The sequence below is a fragment of the Trichophyton verrucosum genome, assembly GCF_000151505.1.
Source record: "Trichophyton verrucosum HKI 0517 chromosome Unknown TV-F-b-10a05.M13f1, whole genome shotgun sequence".
Lineage (NCBI taxonomy): Eukaryota > Fungi > Ascomycota > Eurotiomycetes > Onygenales > Arthrodermataceae > Trichophyton > Trichophyton verrucosum.
In genome coordinates, this window is record NW_003315432.1 from 53,899 (window position 1) to 78,123 (window position 24,225).

At 48.3% G+C, this 24,225-nt stretch overlaps 9 protein-coding genes across 9 annotated transcripts; 2 read left to right on the forward strand and 7 right to left on the reverse strand.

Moving 5' to 3' along the window:
• Window positions 1-5,430: 5,430 nt before the first annotated feature.
• Window positions 5,431-5,745, reverse strand: TRV_04022 (uncharacterized protein; the record flags this gene model as incomplete). Its single annotated transcript, XM_003021799.1, has 2 exons — window positions 5,431-5,640; window positions 5,719-5,745. The coding sequence occupies 2 exons, from the start codon at window positions 5,743-5,745 to the stop codon at window positions 5,431-5,433; spliced, it is 237 nt and encodes a 78-aa protein (XP_003021845.1).
• Window positions 5,746-5,810: 65 nt separating this feature from the next.
• TRV_04023 (uncharacterized protein) lies at window positions 5,811-7,433 on the forward strand (the record flags this gene model as incomplete). Its single annotated transcript, XM_003021800.1, has 4 exons — window positions 5,811-5,928; window positions 5,969-6,344; window positions 6,432-6,844; window positions 6,916-7,433. 4 exons carry the CDS (start codon window positions 5,811-5,813, stop codon window positions 7,431-7,433), a joined length of 1,425 nt encoding a protein of 474 aa, XP_003021846.1.
• Window positions 7,434-8,338: 905 nt separating this feature from the next.
• Window positions 8,339-9,563, reverse strand: TRV_04024 (uncharacterized protein; the record flags this gene model as incomplete). Its single annotated transcript, XM_003021801.1, has 2 exons — window positions 8,339-9,331; window positions 9,408-9,563. The coding sequence occupies 2 exons, from the start codon at window positions 9,561-9,563 to the stop codon at window positions 8,339-8,341; spliced, it is 1,149 nt and encodes a 382-aa protein (XP_003021847.1).
• A 480-nt stretch (window positions 9,564-10,043) lies between these two features.
• TRV_04025 (GNAT family acetyltransferase, putative) lies at window positions 10,044-10,846 on the reverse strand (the record flags this gene model as incomplete). Its single annotated transcript, XM_003021802.1, has 2 exons — window positions 10,044-10,378; window positions 10,438-10,846. 2 exons carry the CDS (start codon window positions 10,844-10,846, stop codon window positions 10,044-10,046), a joined length of 744 nt encoding a protein of 247 aa, XP_003021848.1.
• Window positions 10,847-11,538: 692 nt separating this feature from the next.
• Window positions 11,539-12,081, reverse strand: TRV_04026 (uncharacterized protein; the record flags this gene model as incomplete). The annotated part of the gene is made up of 1 exon (XM_003021803.1): window positions 11,539-12,081. The coding sequence occupies one exon, from the start codon at window positions 12,079-12,081 to the stop codon at window positions 11,539-11,541; it is 543 nt and encodes a 180-aa protein (XP_003021849.1).
• Window positions 12,082-14,377: 2,296 nt separating this feature from the next.
• TRV_04027 (uncharacterized protein) lies at window positions 14,378-14,707 on the forward strand (the record flags this gene model as incomplete). Its single annotated transcript, XM_003021804.1, has 1 exon — window positions 14,378-14,707. One exon carries the CDS (start codon window positions 14,378-14,380, stop codon window positions 14,705-14,707), a length of 330 nt encoding a protein of 109 aa, XP_003021850.1.
• Window positions 14,708-15,198: 491 nt separating this feature from the next.
• TRV_04028 (uncharacterized protein) lies at window positions 15,199-15,879 on the reverse strand (the record flags this gene model as incomplete). The annotated part of the gene is made up of 2 exons (XM_003021805.1): window positions 15,199-15,467; window positions 15,630-15,879. The coding sequence occupies 2 exons, from the start codon at window positions 15,877-15,879 to the stop codon at window positions 15,199-15,201; spliced, it is 519 nt and encodes a 172-aa protein (XP_003021851.1).
• Window positions 15,880-16,050: 171 nt separating this feature from the next.
• Window positions 16,051-17,001, reverse strand: TRV_04029 (uncharacterized protein; the record flags this gene model as incomplete). The annotated part of the gene is made up of 1 exon (XM_003021806.1): window positions 16,051-17,001. One exon carries the CDS (start codon window positions 16,999-17,001, stop codon window positions 16,051-16,053), a length of 951 nt encoding a protein of 316 aa, XP_003021852.1.
• A 1,328-nt stretch (window positions 17,002-18,329) lies between these two features.
• On the reverse strand, window positions 18,330-24,002 carry TRV_04030 (nucleoporin (Nup184), putative; the record flags this gene model as incomplete). Its single annotated transcript, XM_003021807.1, has 3 exons — window positions 18,330-19,712; window positions 19,768-22,863; window positions 22,917-24,002. 3 exons carry the CDS (start codon window positions 24,000-24,002, stop codon window positions 18,330-18,332), a joined length of 5,565 nt encoding a protein of 1,854 aa, XP_003021853.1.
• Window positions 24,003-24,225: the final 223 nt, after the last annotated feature.

Genomic DNA, 24,225 nt, shown 5'->3' on the forward strand with positions numbered 1-24,225 from the left:
TGGCGATGTTCCGGATCTTGAGCTTTGTGTTTAACCTAGAAAAGCAGCAGTTTAGCAAACCTGACACCAATGTAGGCCACAGTAGACGCTATTAAACCGTAAGCTCACCATTTTGTGAATGTCTTTTGCTGGACATTGATCCATTGCTTCTCTACGGTCAACATTTTTCAGATAGCGGCACAGAAAAGTGGCGGGCCCTGGCCTCTGTTTGGGCCCCTGTAACAAAAACAACAAACGCTGCAACCACCCGTAGGGGAGTAATATTGGTAGACTAGCAACTGTCCCGGGCTAGGATCGACCGCACTAGAGCCCTTGAAAGCAGAGATGGCGCAGAATCAACCTTGGAGCGAGTGTACCTGGCCAAATTGAGTGTTGGTGGAGGTGGGTGTTTTTCTTGTCTCATTGCGCTGGAGTTGACGAGGGAAGAAGAGCGCGCGCCAAGGCCGACAGCCGCGGGCGTCAAAACGGGTGGCTGGCGGGCTTTTTCGTCGTGTTGGGTCCAGCCAGGCCTGCAGCCCAGCAGCAGGCAAGAGACTTTGTTTGCTTGCCATCCTTTACTGGTGGACGCTGTTACGATCCTCAAGCAAGTGTTAACGGCCGATGTTGTTCCTGTTGTGGTTGATGATGATTGCCTCCCCCACGGGTTTTCCCTGCTGCGTGCTCGATAGTTACCAACAGGATGATGTCATGGACGTTGAAAGGCCTAATTAATATGTCTGATACGGTGGTCAATTTACTTATCTTATCCAGACCCTGCTGGGCTAATGCAGGCTGCCGATCTTGCGGGAGCTGTTCGGGCCATTATTTGGTCGAAGAGAGCTAGTTTTTCTTCGCTGGTGGTCGTGGTAGACGGCTGATATACGGCAGGGTAGAGTATACGCCGTCAATCCACCATCTACATGAACCAATTGAGATGATACCAGGATCCCCAGTATCAAGAATAAGGATTGTCTTAAGAGGGAGCCATTATAGCAATTTCCCGTGCTAGATTGAACGCCGCTGACAGAATATCTACGGGGGAAGGATGAATCCTAACTCGTCTCTCCCGGTCCGAAACGATACCCTGCTAGGAGAACTCCACGGGTGAATACCGGTTGGAAACCCATAGTATCAACTATTGGGATCGTACAAAAGCTCTGGCCATTAACATACGACTGTATTGAAAGTGGTCATTTGAGTACCCTGGCCGCCTAGGTTCGTCAGCAGTTGCATTCGCTGGTTACAAAGCTACTATATATATATAACACCACAAGCCTCAATGAGCCTCCCGAGACGTTAAACAAACAAATCAAAAGATTATGATACAAGCATATGAGGCTTGTTCAGGGGAAGGGGTCATATATATAATCAAGCGTCGACCTGAGGGCATGTTTCCAAGAAGGTTATGGCTCACAACTTAAACGGCGATATTGAGGCCAGAAAGCGCCAGTGGAAGCATCAATCCTCCCGGAAAGGCTGCCGGTTTTAAGATTAGAGTTGGTACGACATAAGTATGGGGTTGCCTCTTTGCTAGAAAAGGAACCAGTCATAACGGGCCAATGGTGAATTTGATCTGGGAGACGTGTATCCCACCTAGAGATCCAGATTCACTCTCCCCTATGTAAGGCATACGTTGACCTTTTGAAGTATGGGGCACGTCAAACATATAGTTGTGATCTCGACCAGCCATCTCACACAGGACTAGGGGAGGTTCCAGCAAACAATGTACCCCAGAGGTGCCACCGTAGGCTCAGGGATGATAGGGGAGCCACATCAGATCATCTCTGTTGCCATTGAAGATATGACCAGTCGGTGGCTCTTCCTAATGGTCTAGCCGAAGGGGATATCACAGTCACGGAAGAGGCTGATGATCGTCCATACCGATGGGTTTCCCACCAACTAGTTATGTAGATGCGAAGTGAGTACGAAGTACTCCGTACTAGGTAGGAGTCAAACAGTAGTTGGAAATCGACTGGTCGTCGCTGATTCTCTGCAGTATCCGGAAGGGGTAACGAGAGTAGAGTAAGTAGTTTACTCCACAGGTGGCTTGAAAGGCTTTGAATTTCTGCACGTCAGCATATTGAATGGTAAAAAGAAGACGGCTTTAGAACGCGGTATCAAGACCAGACAGTTTGATATCGTCATTTCGAGAGATGGCAACAGTATAATGTGCAGGGAAGATGGATATATTCAAGGGTATATATGATGTCTGCCGAGAAGAATGAATGATGGCCCCCTTCGATCACCATCTTTCTTGCATAACTGAGAGGAAGAAGACCCTTGTGGCATGGAGAAACTGATAGGCTAGCCTTGCCGAGTGAACTCAATACCAAGAATTCGCTAGAGGATGGATTTTCAGACAAGACATGATCCATCATCCACCCACCTGCAAGAGAAGGAAATGGAGAACGAAGAACCCCGGCGGAGGGACCCAGGAAGTGCATCCATAGAATACGGAGAAAGCAGGGGGGAAAATCGCCAGGAAAAACCATGGTCCTGTCACCATGATCACCAACACTCTGTCTCTCCAACTACTAAGTATTTACTAGCTTGGTATGCTCGCTAGCCGAACACCAAGAGATCCAAGTGATAGATAGAATAAAAGACTTAACCAGACTGAGTACTGACTTACTTATGTGAACAGGGCCATCCGCCCCCCTTAACTATCAGTAGTATGAAAGAGGCGCAGATCAACCAGCAAAGCAGCGAGAAAAATAAATAAAGGGTGGCCGCCCGTCATCGTACGCGATGTAAATCGGATCAACGCTGCGAAAAATCAATAGTTTTCCCAACCACGATATTGGCTCCATACGGCGTCTTTGAGAAGGTCGGGGCGGCTTGATCGGTTAACGTGAATATTACTATTTTTTTTTTCCCTTCATAATTAACTATTTGCTGTCGTCGAGCTCGGGGGAAAGAAAGGGGGTTGGAAGAAAAATGTTCTAGAAAACTTCGATGAAACCTTCCTTGTCAGCGGAGATACTAAACCCACTTGTGTCAAGCTGGTGGACTGTTTTATGCAGGTGTATCGCTATAATTGGGCGCCTTGCTTATAACAACATGTCGTTATGCAAGCGGCTGTCTGGAGCGCTACTTGATAACGCTTTATCGTCCTTTTGTTTTTTTTTTCTTGTTGTATATAAAATACGAGCGAGCAGCTGGTTATTTGAGGCTGGTCTTCTGCATGAAATCATAATAAAATGGAGACGGGTTACTCCATTTATGTAAGTAAGTAGCGCAACCGTGAGATAGTGTATCGTTCAGCATGTCAGCAATTCCCGTAAATAGAGAAGGTCTGCAGCAGGGATGTCGAAGGCCCTTCCCCACCCGCAAGACGTGAGCATTGCGGGCCCCCTGGGAAATTGGCCTGGGTCGCGCAAGTCGGAAAGACGAAAATCGCCTGTCTTTTTCGTTCTTCTCCATCCTTCCGATCACCCTTCTTTCATGACGTTTTTCTCACTTCTTCGTCTTCTTCTTCGTCTTCGGCTTCTTCTTCTTCCTCTGCGGCGCTTCCTTCGAGCGCGGATTAAGTAAAGCCGCTAGACCCGATGCGGCAAATGATCGACCGGGAAGCTATAAAAATAGCCTCTCACGTGATATTAAGGGGTATATCACGTGATATAACTTTTTCGACGGTCCCAGAGAAAGGACGCGAAAAAAAAAGGGGGAAGGGAGAAAAAAGTCGAAAAAAAGTTGGAAGTCGGGTGACGGTCGGTCGGGGTGGGTGATGCGGAGTGTACTTACACTCCCGTAAAAGAGCCCGTCGATGCTGTTCATGCAGGGCCGGGTCGCGAGGCGCTGGGATGAAACATGTTCAGGAGGAGTCGAGTTGGAAGAAAGTTTGCTGTGTGTACACCTTCTTATGTATCAGGCTGAGAGACGATATCGCTTAGAAATTGGAATATTAACATAAAAAAAGAGCCCGTGCATGAGGAGATAACCAGGGCAGAAGAATATGGTAATATTCTATCTGATAGTTCGACTCCCTCTAGCCTGGCGAGGCTGGCAGCGCAGTTCGATTGCCGGAGAGGTTGCTTGCTTGCTTGCATGCTGGGGGAGACCAGACAAGACTGGCTGGTGGCACCTGTGTTTCAGGATTCTCTGGTCCGAACCACTACGAGATCGTGAGATGCTGCAGCATTCTGTGCTGTGTATGGAGTACATGTGAGGGGTTCATGCTGCTGTCGTTCACTCAGAGTATTGATTGACTGATCTTCTGGTTGTATCATTTATTGTTGATTACCGTCTGAGTTGACCGAGATCTTATATTGATATTGTATACTCCGTACTGACGACACGCATATTAGCATCAGTCAGTCTTGTATACTCCATAGCTAGGCTCACCACTTTGCATCCTCTGTTTATCATCGAGGGTAATAATGGGAGTACTGAGGTCATCCAAGGACCAGAGGATAAGGTTGAAGGCCGCAGCCCCCCTCGCTGGCGAATGAGCCGTATCAACGACGCAGAAGGATCTCCACCCAGCAGCGAATGGGCTTTCCAGGCTCTCCTGGTGCAGTCGGAGGCTGTGATCCTCGCATTTCACGCCCAATCACACCGGCCAGCAGGGCTGACAAGCATCTCCAACCCGTCCTTCCTGCTGTACATACAGTATCGATACGGCGGGGGGGGGCTGGCGATCGCGAGGCTTGCTCTGCCTGCCTGCCAGCTCCATCGCAACCGTCTCCGCCGCCTGCCTGTCCGTCTGTCGCCCGCCCGCCGCCGCCGTCCGTTGAAAAGGAAGCCCGTCGATGTAAATAATAATAATAATGGAGTAGACTAAATAGCGCCTTAGCTGCACCCGCGTCAGGTATCGCCCGGACTAGCGTAATGCCAATACCGCTAGGGGTGGTCGAGCCGGCCAAGCGCGCACTTTGCTGCCCTTGCGCGGCGGGTCGGCTGTCCCGATCGGGCATGACGCCGTAAGATGCCGGGGCTGCTGTACTGTCACGCCCCCGTCACCGCGCAAGGGCAAAATTACGGCGTTCCGCTCGCTTTCTTTTCTTCGTCGCTTTTTCCGCTTCTTCCTCTTTTTTCTCCTTCGCTCGACCTTCGACCTTCGACCCTGACAAGCAAAAAAAGGACTCCACGTCGAGCATCCCAACAACGACCGCCCACCGCCGCCCTCGACAGCGACGCCCGCCATCGCCTCCGACACCGACCAGCCGTCTGTCTCTCGAAGAAAAATAAAGGGCCGACCGTCGTCTGTCGCATCGCGTTCTCTCTCTCTCTCTCTCTTCCCCCCTCGCCGTCGACGCCGTTCTGGCCGCCTGCTCCCAGGGGCTCCTTTGTTCGTTTTTTCGCCGGGTGTTGTTCTCTGCCCTTTGCCACGAACCACCATCCCCTTTTGTCCGGTCTTAGGCAGAACCCTCGCTCCTCGCATCGCCGGGTCAGCTACTAATATCGCGCTGCAGTTCATAATAATAATAATGTGAGTGCTGCTGCCTTTGCTCAGAACACTCTCCCTCGCTTCGTTTTGCCAGCGTTTTCTTCCCGCTTCAGCCCTCGCTCTTCTCTTCTCTTTCTCGCCCTTGGTTTTGGGGGCTGGAACCTCAAGCCAGCATATTTGAATACGGACTCGCTTCCATCTCTCTCTTCTCTCTCTTCTCTCTCGCTGTCTCTCTCTCTCTCTCTCGTCCTGTATCTTCCCTTCTGCCATCGCTAGTTATCCTCGAAGGGAGAACGGAAGAGGAAAAAAAACTTCAAAAATTCAGCCGCTAGAAAGACGTCTCTTCTAACCGTAGTGTCCTCAAGCAGATCCTCCATCTTCGATCACATTCCTACATTTACATCATACTGTTGATCGAGTTTCTGTCTGATAAACCGCCAAAATGGGTTGCGGAATGAGCACTGAGGATAAGGAGAGGAAGGCCAGAAACGAGGAGATCGAAAACCAGCTTAAGAGGGACAAGTTGATGCAGAGAAATGAAATCAAGATGCTTCTGCTTGGTAAGTCGTCGTTGGTTGGCTTCTTCTGGTGATGGTGCAGCTGCTGATCAGAGCCATAACTCACACACAACAGGTGCTGGAGAGTCTGGAAAATCTACCATCCTGAAACAGATGAAACTCATCCACGAGGGATCCTACTCTCGTGATGAACGCGAGTCGTTTAAAGAAATCATCTTCAGCAACACCGTCCAGTCCATGCGTGTCATCCTCGAGGCCATGGAGAGTCTGGAACTTCCGCTCGATGACCAACGGGCTGAATACCACGTACACACCATCTTCATGCAGCCAGCTCAGATCGAGGGTGACTCTCTCCCTCCAGAGGTTGGTGCTGCGATCGAGGCCCTGTGGAAGGATGCTGGCGTTCAAGAGTGTTTCAAGCGATCAAGAGAGTACCAATTGAACGATTCTGCCAGATAGTATGTCTTACAAGTCTCTCCCCCCTTGGATTTCTTTTTTCTCCCCCCTTTGGGAAGAATCAAAAATACTAACCACTAATTACCTAGCTACTTTGACTCCATTGGCCGAATTGCCGCCCCAGACTATCTCCCTAACGATCAGGACGTCCTTCGCTCCCGTGTCAAGACCACTGGTATCACCGAAACCACCTTCATCATCGGTGACCTTACCTACCGCATGTTCGACGTCGGTGGCCAGCGTTCTGAGCGTAAGAAGTGGATTCACTGCTTCGAGAACGTCACCACCATCCTCTTCCTTGTCGCCATTTCAGAGTACGACCAGCTTCTGTTCGAAGATGAAACCGTCAACAGAATGCAGGAGGCTCTCACCCTGTTCGACTCCATCTGCAACTCGAGATGGTTCATCAACACATCCATCATCTTGTTCTTGAACAAGATTGACCGATTCAAGGAGAAACTGCCTGTCAGCCCGATGAAGAACTACTTCCCTGACTATGAAGGTGCGTTGTCTCCACTCCGTCTTTGTCAAAGCTCGTCGTCCAATTTCGTTTACTGACACAAAACGCTCTAGGTGGCGCCGACTACTCTGCTGCTTGCGACTACATCCTCAACCGCTTCGTCTCATTAAACCAGGCTGAGCAGAAACAGATCTACACACACTTCACCTGTGCCACTGATACCACCCAGATTCGATTCGTCATGGCTGCTGTCAATGGTAAGTTATCACTGCTCAACCCTCTCGATGAAGCTCTTTCTAACAATACATCCAGACATCATCATACAAGAGAATCTCCGACTCTGCGGTCTCATATAATGCATCTCTCTCTTTTTTTTAAGAAAAAAAAAAAGAAGTCCCAGCTTCCTGACCTCTACCCGGGTCGTTGTCTTTCTCTTTCGCTTGTCTTACGTGTATTTGATATCCCAATAATTAACCTGCTAAAATTCCCCCAGCAACCAACGCGCTACGTCTCCCGCCTTTTTATTTTCAGTTTTCCCCGTCCCTCCAATCTGCTTTGCGTGGCTCTGCGGTCTTTCACTCTGCTTTTTCTCTTTTTACCATCAAACCCCAGGCGTCTCGTTGACCGTTGAGTCTATGCAACCCCCCATCCTCCATTCTTGGATTACTAATTTCCTACTAATATGTCCATTGCAACGCACGCAAGGATATCGTTTTTCCTTCCACCGACTCCCTTGCTTCTCCTTCCCCTTTCTTCTTCAGGGACCCATCCATCTCTTCGCTACTCCACCAACAAAACCTCACCATCACCAATCAACTAACAAAACCAATCAGTCAGCTCTCGCTGATCTCTATGCCCTACACCATACCTTCAAAGTATCGGTCGGCATATTTACGGATTCCACGTCTATTGCTTTTTCTTTTTCTTTTTTTTTTTTTGCCTGTTCTTTTTTTGTTTCGAGTGTTCTGTCACCTTTTTTCCCTGTTTTCCTTGGTATATCCTCAAGTTTTCCCTCACCCCTCTCCCGCCGTCTTTCATTCAAAGGTATTCCCCCCCTTTGCTTCCATCCCGTGTCTCCTTATCTCTCTCACCTGTGGGGGTAAACCTGTACAATTTCTCAAATGCAATTCTCTTCCCTTATCTCCATGTCGGTACGGAAATCAGGAGGGCAACAATGGCCGTAAATGCTATTCTATAATTTTCTTATCTTTTCCTTATTCTCTTCTCTGTCCTCTCTTCTCCTTGTCTTTCTTTTTTCGACTTTTTGTGTTTCCCTGTGTCTCCTCGCATCTCTCTACCGCTTGTTAGTTTTTGGCGAAGTTTTTTTTATAGAAAATGATAGCAATTCGATGACGTTCAACGTGACTCTTTGACTCGTTTGATTATTATCTTATTATCTATCCTACATTATATTAGGGAGATAGTTGAACCAGTTCATAACCTCGCTAAAGCATAACCTCGTTCAAACAAAAATACGGGTATATAGTTAATTCCGCTTACAAAGTACAACCCGCTCAAAAAGCACATCCCATCTCCTCAGAACCTCAGTTTGGGCCCAACATATACAATCATAATAGCCACAATCCACAGCCCGAATATCCATAAATACATCAACATCCTCCCCCACCATCCTCTGCCCTCACTCATCCGTCGAAGCATACTCATCTTCTGCCCCGCCGACTCCAGACCAGTTGTGTTCCTATCCAGTCCCTCCACGGCACGATCTATAATCGACTTTTCCGACTCAAGAGTTGTATTGAATGTCTGCGTCGAGGTCTTCAGCTGCTGGGCAAGCATGAGCAAAGAATCCGTTAGTGACTCCTGTTCTTGGCGATCTTGGGCCAGGGAGGCTTCTGGATCGAGATCGATTTCTTTTCTGGAGGGATCTCGGGGGCGGAAATAAGGGTTGGGGCTCGGGGCGGGCTTTAAGGGACCCGTGGGTGTAGACGTTATCGGGTATGCGGAAGTCGTAAATGCCCCTGTTGATCTGGCGGCTTCACTAGGGCGGACGGCTGTATCTGTTGGAGTTTGAGTGGCTGGTATTGTATTTCGGCTGCGTAGTGTGTTTGAACCATGTGCTTCGCTGTGAGTTGATGCGGAACCGTAGGAGGAAGATGGTGGCGTGGGAATCACGGAACTCATGCTTGCTTCTGATGCAGCCGATTGATCCTGTGCTTCTGCCGGTCTGGATTCATCTCTTATATTCGCGGAATTTGTCGAGGCCTGTGAAGATAGGTTTTCTGGCGTGATGCTGTCTTGTGGCGTGGGGAGGATGTCTTCTTCATCTTCTGACGAGTAGACGCTTGCGTCCGCTATGTATTCGGAGGAAGAGGAGGTCGTGGTATTAGCTGCTGCCGTTGCGCGAGCATGTGCCTGGGTGCTGAGGCCATCTAATCTCTGTCGAAGTATCTTAAGCTGTTGCCTCTTCTGGGACAGGTCCGATTGAACGGTTTGTCTGCGTTGCGGGTGCTTTATATCTGCCGAGTTTCGTTCAAGCTGGAGTAGTAAGTTGCGGCCATATTCTATATTCTAAAGCGGATATCAGTAATCTTCTCGCCATCATAGAGAGTAAAACTAGTGTATTTTAAGGAGTAAAATGCCTTACAGCACCAACGCGAGCTCTATGATATTGCGATCTTAGCAGGGGCTTCAGGTCCGCGGAAGGCGATAGTATGTTGCTTTCCAGCCGAGATAGTAACTGAGTGAGATTTATAGAGGTGGTATTAGGGGATGAATATGCTTCTGATAGCTTCCGCGCCATTGCGAGTACAATAATGATATGCCGTTCAGCCAATTCGATGGGTTTGTCTGGGTTTCCTTCTGGTTCGTCCCTTGCGGTTCCCGTCTTTTTTTGATAACCAACACGTTTATCTGTCAAACGCCAAGATTTTATGCCAAGAGATTGATAACTTTGATTAGTCACCCCAGAATTAACACTTTGGAGAAAGCGGAAGTTCCCGACGTCCACAAACGTCCCTAAGCGAAGGGCCAGGGGGTCATTGCTGTATTCCTTTTACCACGAAGCATGGAATAATGACACGGCCGATATCATTAACTGGATGATGCTGAAAAGTAATACGGACAGCTTGCGCCACTGGTTTTTATATGTGACCCATAATATCCTCGGCGCAGCCAGTGTTTCATGGATCTGATAGTTAATTGAATATTCACAACTTGCTATTAAGGGAAGCTATATACAAGCTCTAACTCTGAACCAGCGGCAAGGACGGGATCAATCCTGCTAATCCGTTTCCCATGGCTTCTTGGTAACCCCTTCGATGTACACGCCACCCCTTGGTCGCCACATGCAAGCGTTGTCTACTGGCAACAGTCGCTCTCGAGCTCCCTGGAATTCCTTCTGCTTTTCTTCCGAAAGACCCTCCGGCATAGGACAGTCTACGCTCCAGGCATCCGTTACGATGAAGCCCCGACGCTCGTAGACTGGACGTCCATAAGGAGTCGCATCCAGCCAGCATTCAAAATTCAACTCTTCGGCCTTATCCAAACCCCATTTGAGGAATAAAGAGCTCACGCCGTGTTTACGATATGATGGTATCGTAAATGCAATATTCAGGACTGATAGTAAACAGTTAGCCTCGTTACCCGGAGAATATATAAGACAACCTGGTACTTACAGACATGGGGTCTCCTCGCTTTCTTCGCACGAGGGGCAGTCGTATCTCGGAGGTATTTATTTGCAATAATCCTTTCCATAGAGCCCTCTGGATACCAGTCTGCAACGACTTTTCCTTCATCATACGTCTCGTACGGGTTTTTCTGGTGGATTTTCCATAGTGCTGCGCCGGCAATTTTGTTATTCGCGTCCGCATCAACAACCTTCACCCACTGAGCGACGGGAAATTCGTTCCTATACTCCTCCTGGAAGAACTTGATGCTATCCGCAAGACTCTTTTCCCTGTCGTTGTTGAAAATAGGACAGAATATGCGGAAGAACTTCTGGTGAGGTTCCTCGTAGGCTTCCCATAGAGCGGTGACTAACTCCAGGAAGTCGTCCTCCCCAACCAGCTGCAATTCCAGGCGCATTATTTATTGCTTGATACTAGATCTCGCTTGGTGATGATTAAAATTTTAGAGCCGGCGAAAAGTAAACCGCCCTTCTCGGGGTATCTTATATATATGTCACCGGCGAACCATAACCATGGGTCAAGGTGGAGATACTTTTCATGGTTGCTTGGTCCCGGCCGGAAACTACCCGTGGCCTGCACATCTCCTGTGCAGAAAAGATGACTCAAAAAGTCGTATGGATTCATTGCACACAGATTAAAAGCTGTCCCTGAGGGTCTCGCCTGCAAAATCGGAAGAAGTTTTGCCACGCAAGTGGCTCGGGCTTCTCTTTGAGTGTTGACAAATCCCTTACATATTTTGTATTATTAATTGTTGCATCTCGAGATCGTATATCGCTCGCAATTGACTCAGTATATGCATGCCAGGACTTTGGTAGTGTTATTTGATAGAAATACTCGTATTATGAACAAAAGGAACGGGTTCGTGGCCATTGCATAGACGCCACGTAGTGGGATAAAGGGGTACAATATAAAGAAGTCCTCTATCCAGAAAAAAAAAAAAGATGATGGTTTCGTTGAGGGTATCACTTCGTAGCCGGTACATCACCCCATGTGTGCAAGTAAAAGAAACACAGCAACCAATTAAATATCACCATATTAAAACCCAAACGCATAATGAAGCAGTCCCTGCTTTGAAAGAAATTTGAACCACTAGTGGTACTCCAACACCTTTCTCCTCCAGTTTTTTCGAGACTTCGATCCCACTTCTTTAAATATCTGAACGGCTTCTTTCTGAAGCCGTGGTGCATCAGGATGACCTGACGATGATTCTGGCTGCGTAAATTCCCTCTCGGACAACGTCATTGTGTGGTTTTTCATCTCCTTAGCCGCTGATGGTAATGGCAAGCTCGTCATATCGAACGGCTGTGGAGGCCCTGGATTGGAGAGTGACGGTGCTTCGAGGTGACCGGAATTGCTCTCACCAGCCATAGCAGGCGGAACTTGACTATCGGGAGGAGAAGCTTCTTCGATCGATAGGCGAATCTGGAGTTTCTCGCCCGTGTGGCTGGAAATATCAATTGCCCGTGAGTACTTTTTGGCGCTTGAATCTTCGGAGGATGCCATTTTGCGCCCTTGGACCCGTCGTATAATGGCGAATACGAGCAAAGAAAATGGTAAGAGGAGTAACAGCCGGGAATGAGGAGATATTCGTGAAGTAGGTATTTGGAAGTAACCTTGCTTGATGGGAGCCATGGTGAGAAATAGTGGCTATTTTATATGGAAACAGTGTTGATGGCGAACGGAAAGGAGTCAAGTATTTTTTTTTGCCTCCTTGGATATCACTTTGAAGAAAGCGTTGAGGTATGCAGTAATGGAGGCAAAGAGGCCGAATATCCATGCAAACGCAAGCGTAAGTTGTTTATTTCCATAATCCAAAAAAGGAATAAGAAAGATATATCTATGGCGGAAGGCGACAGATATATACAGTTGAGGCAGCAGCTCTAGAGTCGACGATCAAGCCGGACCAGAGATCCATGCATCTAAGTTAAGAGAGAGAAGAGAAAAAGCAAGAAGCGAAACAAGGTAAAAAGAGGGAACGCCGCATAAGTAGGCGTCATCTAACCTTTATTCCGCTTGAATGAGGTCAAAGTTGACCACCCAGCAGTCTAACCAACCGTCTGTCTTGTCTCTTGTAACGGTGGGCCCGTTGGAGCTTCGACGAGAGGGTCGCCGAGGTTCCCGAGATTCCATAGCCCGCGGCTCTGGATCCACATCAGCGAGACAACTCAGCTTTGGAAACTGCTGAGACCATCTTCTTCGTCTCTCAACGGGCAAAACACAGACGATCCTGGACGATTTTCAGAATGAGACCTACCACTATGGCAGGCCTAAGCGCCGTGGGAACTAATTCGGACGGAAACACCGGCATCCTGTGAAGATCTCCGTGGAACAGCAGGCTCCTTCCTATCATTCCACCTGGAACGTAAGGGGGTAGGAGTTTGGTATAGTGGTGGCATCCGTACGGGGCGTAGTGCTTCGCATGCTCGTACGTAGCACAGCACGAGCTTTGTCGAATAAGACAGATCTTGCCCCGCAACGACTAAAAAAATTGAGAGCTCGATCGACGCCACATTTCACAGGGATGGGTTCGTTGACGGTCTTTGGAAGTACATTTGCTACTTTGAGGCTCATATTGAGTACCGGGGTTTCCTCAATACGGGCGTACTCCATTAATATGAAAACTATCCTTCACCCCCAGCTGCTTGGATTACTCTCTTCTTGACGGTCCCATGCGCTCCCAGTCACATCTGAGCCGCAACAGGCGTACTCTGTCGTATTATTGCCCAGTAGGCTCGGGAGGGAGGGATTAGGGGAAGCGAGCAAGCTGAGGTTTGGAGGTTGTTCTTCGGATAAGAAAAAGCAATAAGGGGAGTTCAGCTGGTGAGGACGACACCTTATCTTGACCGGGACTAGCGCCGTGGGACACAGCCACGATTAACAACGTGTTTATTTTCCTTCGATTTTCCTTCACCAGCCACACGCCACCAGCCACAGTACGATGAGCTTGCCTCCTACTATATAGAAGCCGTCGGCCACTTTGGACGAGGAAGAAACTGACTTTGCTCTAAGGATATGTCGGGGTAGCTATCAGCGCTAGATCTATGAGTCGATGTTTTTCGCCTAGCGGGAACTGTGGACGTTGGTGCAAGCCCTATTTTCTGCTTGATGGCTCAGAGCGTGTTGGCTGAAATATACCTGGGCATTCCAAACGGAAAAACATGACGAGGCACAGATTCGAGGGAACCGGAGATCTAGGCTGATATCCCTGTGGATACCATCATACTGTGTCGCCTGAGGTTGGTGTGCCTTCTTGGCCAAGTGGAAGGTAAGGGAGAGGCTGGCTGAGGATGATGTAGCGCTACCTTTCCCCCGCCTTTGCCTGAGGGGTGAAGCGGCTTAGAGTCAAGTTATCCCCACATCCTATATGACAATTTGCAGGGGGTGTTGATTTAATTTTAGATATTGGGACTGTGAAAGCATGGAAGCGGGCATGGAAGGATTCATGTTTCCATAGTTCGAAAAACGTCACCTGTCAATGTTTACTCCCATATATTCTGTTGATCCTCCCAAGAGGAGGGATACTATGTCCAGAGGCAGGTTTTCCTAGTCGATCGGCCATTGCTCTCTGCCTGAAGCATATTTTCGCTTGGTGGTATCCTTGCCAAGGCTGTGAGGTTCGTTCATATCTGAGAGTTGCTTGTTTCTCCTAACAAAGATACAACAAGGATTTAAAATCTGACCCTTGGCATGTCATTCTTGCGAGATTCAGGGCCTGACTGGCTACCTGTAATGCCCACACTGCTCCCCATGGACGTCGTTCAATATTACTGGAAGTCCCGAGGAATGTGTCTGCCTGGAGTCGTAGATCAAATGCCTGTACGCTGGGCAAGCCTGATGCAGACCAAGATTGGGGTATATGAATGGCTAGACGGATTTTGTCTCTCGGCTAGTTACATGTTTGCAAGCTAGGCTCCGCCCATGCAGGCTCATGCACGGCCAACAGCTCATAAAATTGAGCACGGCTGGCAATAGGCAAGAAGTGCCGGTTCCTTGCATCACATATGGTGCCATGGATACATGCCATCAAACACAACAAGTAGAATCAAGTTGCAAGCCGTTCGTTGTCTCGGGCTCAGACGTTCGACGTCGTCAAAAGATGCCGAAAAGGGAATATCGGTCACGTGATGACCTCGAAATATCGAACGACGAGAAGGAGGATGACGACAATGACGGTGACGACGATGACCATGACGATGACCATGACGATGAGGAGGAGCACAAGGAAAACTACCGGTCAGTTCGGTTAGAACAAGGGTAGCCTGGGATGAAGACATGAATCTATCTAATGCATCGACTATGCATGAGCTTGTTTGTGTTACATAGCATACTGCAAGCAACCTCCGGGGAGCCATCTGGTCCAGCAGGATTAGATCTCGCATGAAGCTAACAGCCTATCTCAGCTGAAGGTGGCTTTTTCTCCTCATCTCCGACCTGGACTCGGCATCTAAAGCGGACAGATGCTTTCATTTGTGGTCTCAAGACCTGAGTATGACAAACTGTTATGCCGTGCGTGCATCGGTGTTGAGACTTCCGCTATCCCATGGTCATTACGACCGGGGCCACGTTTCCCCAGTTTTTGCGAACAGCATTATACTTCAGTTTTCTGGTTCAAGCAGCTCTCAGCTGGCTCGAGGATTGATTTGATTGAGTCCAATAACATGCCGAGACAACCGTCTCTGGCAAGCGGGATGCTGCCCAACCATTCCCTTCACTGGGTGTACTAGCTTCCATCCCCATACTCTGGCCACTCTAGAGTTTGGCAGATACCTGGAGTGGTTCGTCTTGAAGCTCCTGAGCAGCTCTCTCTCTTAGAACTTTTCTAAGGATCTTTCCTGATGTATTTTTAGGGATATCCTTGACAAACACTACTCCGCCAGTGATTCGTTTCGTGGGAGCAACGTTTTGCTTCATGTAGTCGATGATTTCTTTTGCGGTTGCCTTTGCGCCGGCTTTCAGGGTTATATATGCCCGCGGATACTCCTCACCGTCCCTATCAAAATATCTTGCATTAGGATAATCTTGACAGCACATTATGCGGGGTTGCTGTATGGTTTTTCTCACCTAGTTATGCCAATGACAGCTGCGTCTGCGACTGATGGATGTTCGAGAAGTACCCCTTCTAACTCTGCAGGGGCAACCTGGTTTCCCTTCACCTTGATAAGCTCCTGCGAAAAACAAACCTGGAGTTAGCGGAGTCTGTGGAGAAGAGTACAGTTGGCGATGCCTCGTTACCTTCTTCCGGTCAACAATGAAAAATTTCCCCTGCTCTGTCACGTAACCGATATCCCCAGTTTTGAGCCATCCATCTTCTGTTAAAGTTTCCCTGGTTGCTTCCGGCTTGTTCCAGTAGCCCTTCATGACGTTGGGGGCTCTGACCCATATTTCACCTCTTTCGTTCTCGCCAAGCTCTGTTACACCGTCCTCGGCCATTATCTTACACTCGCAGTTGGCATTTAGCTCTCCCACCGATGAACTCGTGCCCTGTTCATTTGGATCCCAGCAAAGAATAGTACAGGTAGTCCTGATCTACGTTAGTAACCATATACCCGCCATGTCATCTGATGCTACTACTATGTAGTAAAACGGATATTGAAGGGTAACTCACTCGGTCATACCCCAGCCCTGCCTGACATTGAGTTTCCCAGGAGGAAACATGGACTCAACTTCCTCACTGATTTCTCTTCCTAATGGAGCAGCTCCGGATCCAATTGACTCCAAGCTACTGAGATCGTATTTCTTCACCAGGGGATGTTTTGCTAGTGCAATCATGATGGGTGGAACAGTGAGTATCTCATTGATGCGGAATTTCTGGATATTTTCCAACATTTGAACGAAATCAAACCGAGCCATGATATATACCGGGATACCTCGCCGGAGTGCGGACGCTATGAAAAAGTTTTGTGCCATGGCATGATACAACGGTAAGAAACAAAGCCATCTGGACCTAGCAGTCTTATTTGTATATTCGTGGTGGAGAGAGCCGGTATGGTCGAATTGAAAGAGGTTGGCCACATAGTTTCTATGAGTGATCTCTACCCCCTTGGGGAGACCAGTTGTGCCGCTTGAATAGTTCAAGGCCAAGGTTTGATTGGATTCACCGGGAGCTGATAACGACTCCCAGACGAACCGGCTGCCTTCAGCAGGAGATGCGATGAGGTCTCCCCAGTAATGGCAACCCCGGGCACCACTCCCCGTACCATCAAACACTGCACTATTAAATATGAATACCCTATCCAGGCCCATACCGATGGACTCTGCAGCTGCGATACCAGTATCCAGACTTCCGTCGGCGCACAGGAGATACTTTGCTCCACTGTCCTTTAACTGGTATTCCAGCTCTCTTGGGGTGTATGTGGGATTTGCACCGGTGAAGATGCCACCAGCCATCACAGTCCCCATGAAAACCACAGGGAAGAACAAGTCATTCGGAGAGAATAGAAGGACACGATCGCCTGTTTTTATTCCCGATTTTCTCAATCCAACGGCGAACCGCTGGCACCAAAGACGGTAGTCATGGGGCGTGAAATAATGGGTGTCGGGGCGGGCTTGCATCAATAAAGCTGCATTTGGTCGTTGATAACGTCGCTGTCGGTGATCCAAAAATTACGGTAGGTAGTGATGCGTTGGGTATCTCCACAGACCATCTGGATTTGAAAACCATACTGAGCACAATGGGAAGAAGATATGTGATTCTGGAACCTTGTCAGCCCTATCGAAGTGGCGGAATTAGGGCCGCTGGGACCTGTGGTGAACTGACTGACCTAACTAACTAGTTATCGTCAACGTCTAGGTGTAGGATGGGAGATCAACAGCCGTTAATATTCTTCCAGCCTTTTTATCTTCAGTCTGGGACAAACGGAACAGCGATTAGCTGCATTAAATAAAAAATAGAGATTTCAACCAAGTATAAGAAGACGGGTTCGCGCTTCGCCCTGCTCCGCATTCACTAACTAGCGTTGACTTAAGCTCAGTGAATGCTCGGGTCTTTTCGTTTGAAGGATTTCAACCGTGGATTTGCTTTCAAACTAGGCAATATGTTTGCCCCCTTTGACTAGCACCTTATGACAATACCCGGTATAAATCTTCGGGCACTAATCCTACATTTATATATGTCTCTTCCAGCATCTAGCCGCGGCAACACAGCAAGTACAGAACGAAAACAGGGGGCCTCGCCATCGGTGGAGCGGATCTTCGAAAACGCCGTGTCTTTCTAGTTCGAGAATGGACCCCTTCTATGGAGAAGTTCTCGCGGTTCCCACGGCGATCGAGGCCCTGACGGCCAGATAAAATGCTATTATTATGGAACCAAGTTGAATACAGAAGGCCATGTTCGAGCTAAGGAAAAAAGCCTTGGGCAGCGATAGCAACTGGGTGTGATTTGATTGTATGCTGGTTCTGGCCGCATAGCCGAATCGAATAATGATAATATCCCAGGTGTAAGCCTGCTCTCACACTACCGGGAAGATAGCCCACAAATAGATCCTCTCGCCCAAGCGACTTGGCCAACGGGAGAGACCAGAAACCAAGGATCAAATACGATGTGCTTGCTGGCTTGACTAAGTGTGGCTTGAGGCCGAATCATGACATGCTTCCCTGCATAAACCTTGAGCCAACGATCAACGGCCAGCAGGCGAGAAAATCGGTCAAAAAATGGAAGCTTCGCCGAAAAAAAGAAACGATAGATTGCCTCTAACAAAGCGAGCCTATATTATTCCCGCGCGTCTCAAGTTGTACAAAAGGCCCTTTGGCGTTGGAATGCGGTCGAATATTCCGTTATTCTTCGTATGGTGGCTGTTTAAAAAAAAAAAAAAAATTCTAGCAAGGGGATACTCCGTTAATAAAACAAGACAACATTGACATTCAAAATGGCTCATATACAACTAATCATCACTTCCAGCGCCCATACATGCAATAGCTGTTTGAAGCTCTTTCACTATCTTCTCTTCCAACAAGTTCTCCGCACCACTCGATGGATTTAGAGGTGGTCTCTGCGCCCAGGCGGCCTCCTTTTCATTTGTCGGCGTGATACGCGAGCGTAGGACTGAACGCTTTTCCAGCAAAGCGTCAATATCGTCTTTCACCTGTGCTCTGTCCCACTTAAGGTCTTGGATATTTTGCGGGTCTACACCTGCACTTGGTCCTGCATCACGGAATTTCTGGATAATCATCGAAATCAATGCAAGAGAACAGGCTTCAGTTGCCATTCCAAGGGATAGATATTTGGAGTGATGGCTCATAGCTAGACTGGAGCTGGGAATAGCGGTTGGGTTGCTAAGTGAGAAGCCAGTTGATGCTCGTCGAAGCTGGCCATCAAATTGGTTAAGGAATGCAGCAACTTCGGGTACTGTGCGCCCAATGTGATATAGTAAATTCAAGCAGAGTGGCAGGAAACCAGAATTCCATATGGAGAAAAGCCTTGGAGTAGGGTCAAATGGACCACAGCCTTGGGGTTGGCGGAATGCCTCGGTGAGTCTGTAGGTTGACAGTTTGACAAGTATCCCGTCTACTGCAAGCTGCTCTGCAATGCTGGGAATACAAGATAGCTCTAGGAGATACAGCATGCTGATCTCGCCATACACAGGATCGCCTTCAATGGTTAGCTGATTTGACCATGAGAAAAGGGTTGCAGCGTATCGAATAGTATCACTATCAGCCAGGTGGAACGCAATCTGTTCGTAGATGCGATCGACATCCTTGACCTTTAGGGAGGTTTGCAAGATTGCTGTTAAAATGGCAAAATCCTTGGGAGTGCATTTTTCAGGAGAATCGTGTAGGTGTGTGCATAGAGATCGGTAGCCATTGGCAACTACGTTCTTGATCACATCCACAACGACAGTCAGATCAGAAGACACCTCAGGTTTCTGACTGACGGCTTCTGGGTTGACTAGATTAGCACCTGTAACATGGAACTGCAGTGTAAGGAAGAGCACATTAAGCAGGAGCCCATAATACTCTGTGTTGTCATGCAAGAGGGCACTCTCATATGTCGGGTTACGAAGCCGGATAGTTTCCCATGTAACAGATAAAAGGCTGAAAACTTCGGGACCCCTCGCTTGTACTTCAACAAGGCGATGAACTAGGGCTAGGGCGAATTCCGCTCTTGTTTCAAGTAGTTTGAAAAATATTTGCTCGTCAGGTATATCATGAGAGTTTGCAACCAAGCAATGGCGGACAACTCTAGCCATAGACTTCTGAACTTCACGGTCAGGCATAAAATCAGAGCAGTGCTCGATTGCAAAGAATTTCCAGCTGTGAAGAAGTGACTATTTCAAAGTCAGTAAAAAAATATTCGAATAGATCAAGAGGAACTTGACATACCATCTGTGCCTCGACGAGAGATAGGTTCAAATTGGCCCGTTTAACCTCTTCCACAAACCCTTGATCACGTTTACCAATCCATGCAAAATCGTAGCCGAAGAGCTTGTTACCCATTGGGACATCATAATAATATTCCTCCCCAAATTCCGGTTGCGTAAGTGCAGTGCGCTTGATATTTGATATCTTGCTCTCGCGGTATTTCATTTCAAAGTTGCGTTTCAGATTCGCATGTAGTGACGCATTGTATCCGTCAACCTCAACTGCATTTTCCGAGAGCCAGGTAACGAGTGGTATCAATGTTTTGAAGAACGACCCATCTCTGGCCTCCTTGGCACTGTGTAAATACACAGTGCAGATATCGACTACGAACGCAGCTATCCGTATATTCATGCATTTTTGGTATGGCTGAAGCTTGCTGATATTTAGGTAAGTGACGTATTTAGTTACCACGGCGAAGAAATTCGGGTGTTTCTTGAGCTCTGGTGTTACCCATGGCCAGTGTTCTTGGGCTTTAGCGATGAAATGTAGCGCGGCTACTGCTACTTGGGGTGTAATAGAAGAAATGGAGGACAGTAGATCCAGAGATGCTTCCAGGAACGGTTTTGATTTCATAGATGCAGCGGATTTGTCGGAATCTGCTTTCAGGGACTCTCGAGGAGAGCAGCCGGTCAGTAGGAAAACAGCAAGCCATTGCTGTCTTTTAGTTATAATTGAAGTCACGAGCTTCCAGATAGCTACCTTAACGTCATCGGATCCGAATGGCCGGTCAAATTTAGCTAGAGCATCTAGGAAACGGCACGATGACTCGGCACCAAGGTGTCCAAGTAGAGAAGGCGGCTCTCTGTCGGTATAGGCGGAGGCGCGAGACACAAGCAACTCCAGCAATGTAGAAATTGGGAGCTGGTATCTGCGATCAAGGACAAATAATCTTGCGAGAATAGGTGAGGCGCTAAAGAGCTGCTTCTCAAGTGCGGAAACGGGAGCGTCCGTCAGCCATCCAACTTGTATTAGGATCTTGGCCAAATCAAGTGTTGAAACCACCAAAGTACTGCATTCTATTGTAGAGTGAACCATGTTTTCAGGCACGTGAGCCTCAAATCCACCTAGGATAATTCGCAAGATGGGATTAGACGGGAGACTCTCGTTCAATCTTGGTCGGAGAATGTTCGATAGGTATCTGGCAGAACTTGAAAACACAGCAGTTATTTTATCGTCAGGGTCTTGGGTATCATCGGTTCCGTAAACGTAATAGAGGATTTTGTGGAAATTAATGGCTAAGGCGGTGTTGATTTCAATTTGTTGGTGGATGTCATTGTGTTTCCATCCGGAGCCGCTATTGTATATCTCCACCATAGCTCGAACGAAGTTGAGCAAGCAGGTGCGCATCGAGCGCACGGGAATTCCGGCTGTGTATTCAACCACGTAGGCGGCTGAAGTGACCTTTGCGGTGGTTCTTCGAAGAGCAGCATGAGTGATAGCATCATCGACAACAGATTCAAATAGTCTGATCGATGAGAGGAGGAACGAAAGATCTCCAGAGCTTGCCTCTACCGAGAAGATGATTTTATCCAACATTCCGCCGTTTCCATTGGTTGACAGGAAGGAACTTCGAACAAGAGCTGGCCAGACCCTTCCAGGGAGGACTTTGGTAAGCGACGATATGAAATGCATGCAAGACATAGTAAGATCGAGGTTTCGATTGCCAGATGTAGCGGCGCTGGCACCCTGAAGGCTGCGTTCGAAAATGTTGAAAATTACAGATATGATATCCGCATGGCGGTCTAACCCATCGCTCGCCATTTCTAAGATTCGTTTGGCGGAAGATTCGAGTCCATTAACCCTGGAGATGGCATATGCATTATCAATCAAGTCCGCAAGCAGACCGATAATATCTGCAGCATCATCATCGTCAGGGGCGTTTTCATTCCCGCGGCTGTTGGTACCTTGTTCTAGCCACTTGCCGAGGAATCCAAGGCAGTTGTACTGGTGATGCCACATTATCACAGCGGGCTTCGACTCGCTGACCACTTGCCCAACTGTAACTGCAGGAAGTACAGACAATTCATTAGCAAGAACTAATTCGTTAGAAGTTTGCATGATATCATGTTTCGCGGAAGCAATCTCTTTCATATCCAGTGGCGCGATTAGCTCGACATAGTTAGCATTTTCATCTTCCCGGATTGATCGATACCCCTGGAACCCAGATGCAACAGCCTGTGTATAGGTCGCCATGGATTCTAGTTCATGACAGATTATGGGCAGACCATCTTCGGTTGATAGGCTGCACCCTGAGAGAGCTCTGCAGAACTTCAAAAAATTTGCAGCCTCGTAGGGAAAACGAGACTTTGCATTTCGGAAGATCTTTTCCATTAGAATATCATCGTTTAGGAAGACAGCTCGAGGATCGTAAGCATCGTCGAATTTTGGTTCCTTGTCTAGGCAGCGATGTTCGGTTGGCTCAGATACGATGCATAGAACCGCTGCAACTAGCTCAGGAATGTAGTCTAGGTATTGAACCCCGGATCTAATCAGGTCTAAGAGCTCTAGCTGACCCCATTGGTTTACCAGATTCTCTCCTCTCTGTCTTGGGACGGATCGAAGCTGCTCTGACATAGCAAATATGAGTTCCAGCAAACGACATCTATCGACAGCGCTCGAAACGAGGAATCTGACAAAGTCCTCGTCAAACTCGGGATTGCGTGCCTTCTCCCAGACTTCCTCGTATATGGATGATTCGGAGAGAGCAGATGGTGTCGCAAACTGTGTGCTGTTGTTGAATGACTCTACAGCGTGGTTCGCCTGCTGGAGCTCTCTGTCTTCCTTAATCGCCAGGGCGATTTCTCCAACCGAATACATAATGACTGCCCAGGAAAACACTGCGGCACTTGCAGTTAGCCGGCCAACCTGGGCTGCTTTGAGAAATATCTCGTTGATCTCGCCAACATCCTTCTGAGATAAGAAGTATGGAACATTAGATGGCTTTAGCTCAGGTTTGTCCAAGCGCGCAGAAGAGGTCTGGAGTTTGAGGAAAGAGAGCGTTGTTATAGATATGAGAGTCTGAAGCTGGGAGCAGATGGCTGCTTGCTCCTCTGTTGACTTTTTTTGGAGTTAGCTTAGTGTGACAAGAGGAGATAGAGGCCAACACTTACTGGACGAATAGTCTCTAGGAATTCATATTCACTCATCAACCTGAGCCAAGACAAGAGTACATCAGACGAGGGGATTGCTTCAGAGGACCTGACCTGAAGGAAAAGGAGGCTCAATATCTGGACAAGTTCTTCAAGAGAACTTGCCTGCCAAGAGCTTTCCATTAACACGTCAGGCCCAACCGAATTTGACCACCAACTGCCGGCTTCTAGACCTTTAACGCGTAGCCGAAAAGCCTCAATGCAGCTGGGAATGCTAATCTCGGACTTTTCAACTTTCAATGTCCCGCACTGGCCGTTGAGGATGGCGCGCCCCAGCTGGCTGGCCCCCACGATAAAGCTATCGCCAGACCCAGATAATTGTTCAAGTTGTTGATCTTGCCGTGTATCCCGTAATGATGTGGCTACCAAGAAATGGGCAAGTTTGAGTATGTACCTCTGCTCCGACAACCAGATATGAAACAAGATTTTCTGCCTTGTTTCTTTGGATCTTAATGTTGCTGGTGATTCAGACTGCGAACCGGCGTATTTGAGAATGCTGGAGGCCTCGATTCCGTAGGACCCATGCGGTGATCTCCCAATCCCGACGGCATCATGCAGGCTTGTAAGCTCCTCTTCTGAAAAATGCGATAGGAGTTCATTTTCGCGTCGACGCTGCCAGGCTAACACGACTATGCGCAACGCGGAAACCTCGTCGATGCCGGCCTCCTTGCTCAGCCATAGCGCATCGGACTTTATTTCGTCTGAATCCGAGTTGTTTTTAGAGGACGCGACATGGATAGCGGCCGTCTTCGACTCAAATGCTGTCTTTGAAGCGCTGGATGGCTTAGGGAAGGGGGAGTAAGGGTTTGAGAGGATGCGGAGACCAGTTGAGGAAGAGAGGAAGTCGGAGATGTTCTTGTCAGGTTTAGACTGGTCGCCTGCTCTCGCTACAGACAAGTATGCGGTTTTCCAGGATCTACGCCTGTGGTTAGCATGCCGTTCAATTCCTGGGGTAGATTTTAAAAAACAAGGGTATGCGTACATGATCTGGCTGTCACCAAAGCACTCGTCCAGCGATGGGAAGTAGACGTCCGACGGCGGAGCCATGAGCGCATCCAGCTATATCATGGTCCGGGAGAGAGACCGAGGAGAGATCCGAGCCTGAGCAAGCACGCGGGCTGGTGCTAATTGATCAGTCAATCTGCAGGCGGTGCTGGCGGCTTTTGCGTGAAGTCGAAAAGTTGAAGCTCAAAAGGAAAAAAATAAGTCAACAAAGGTCGATGCCTATCTGGGACTAGCGCCGATTTCAAAGCCGCCCTGCCTTATCTTT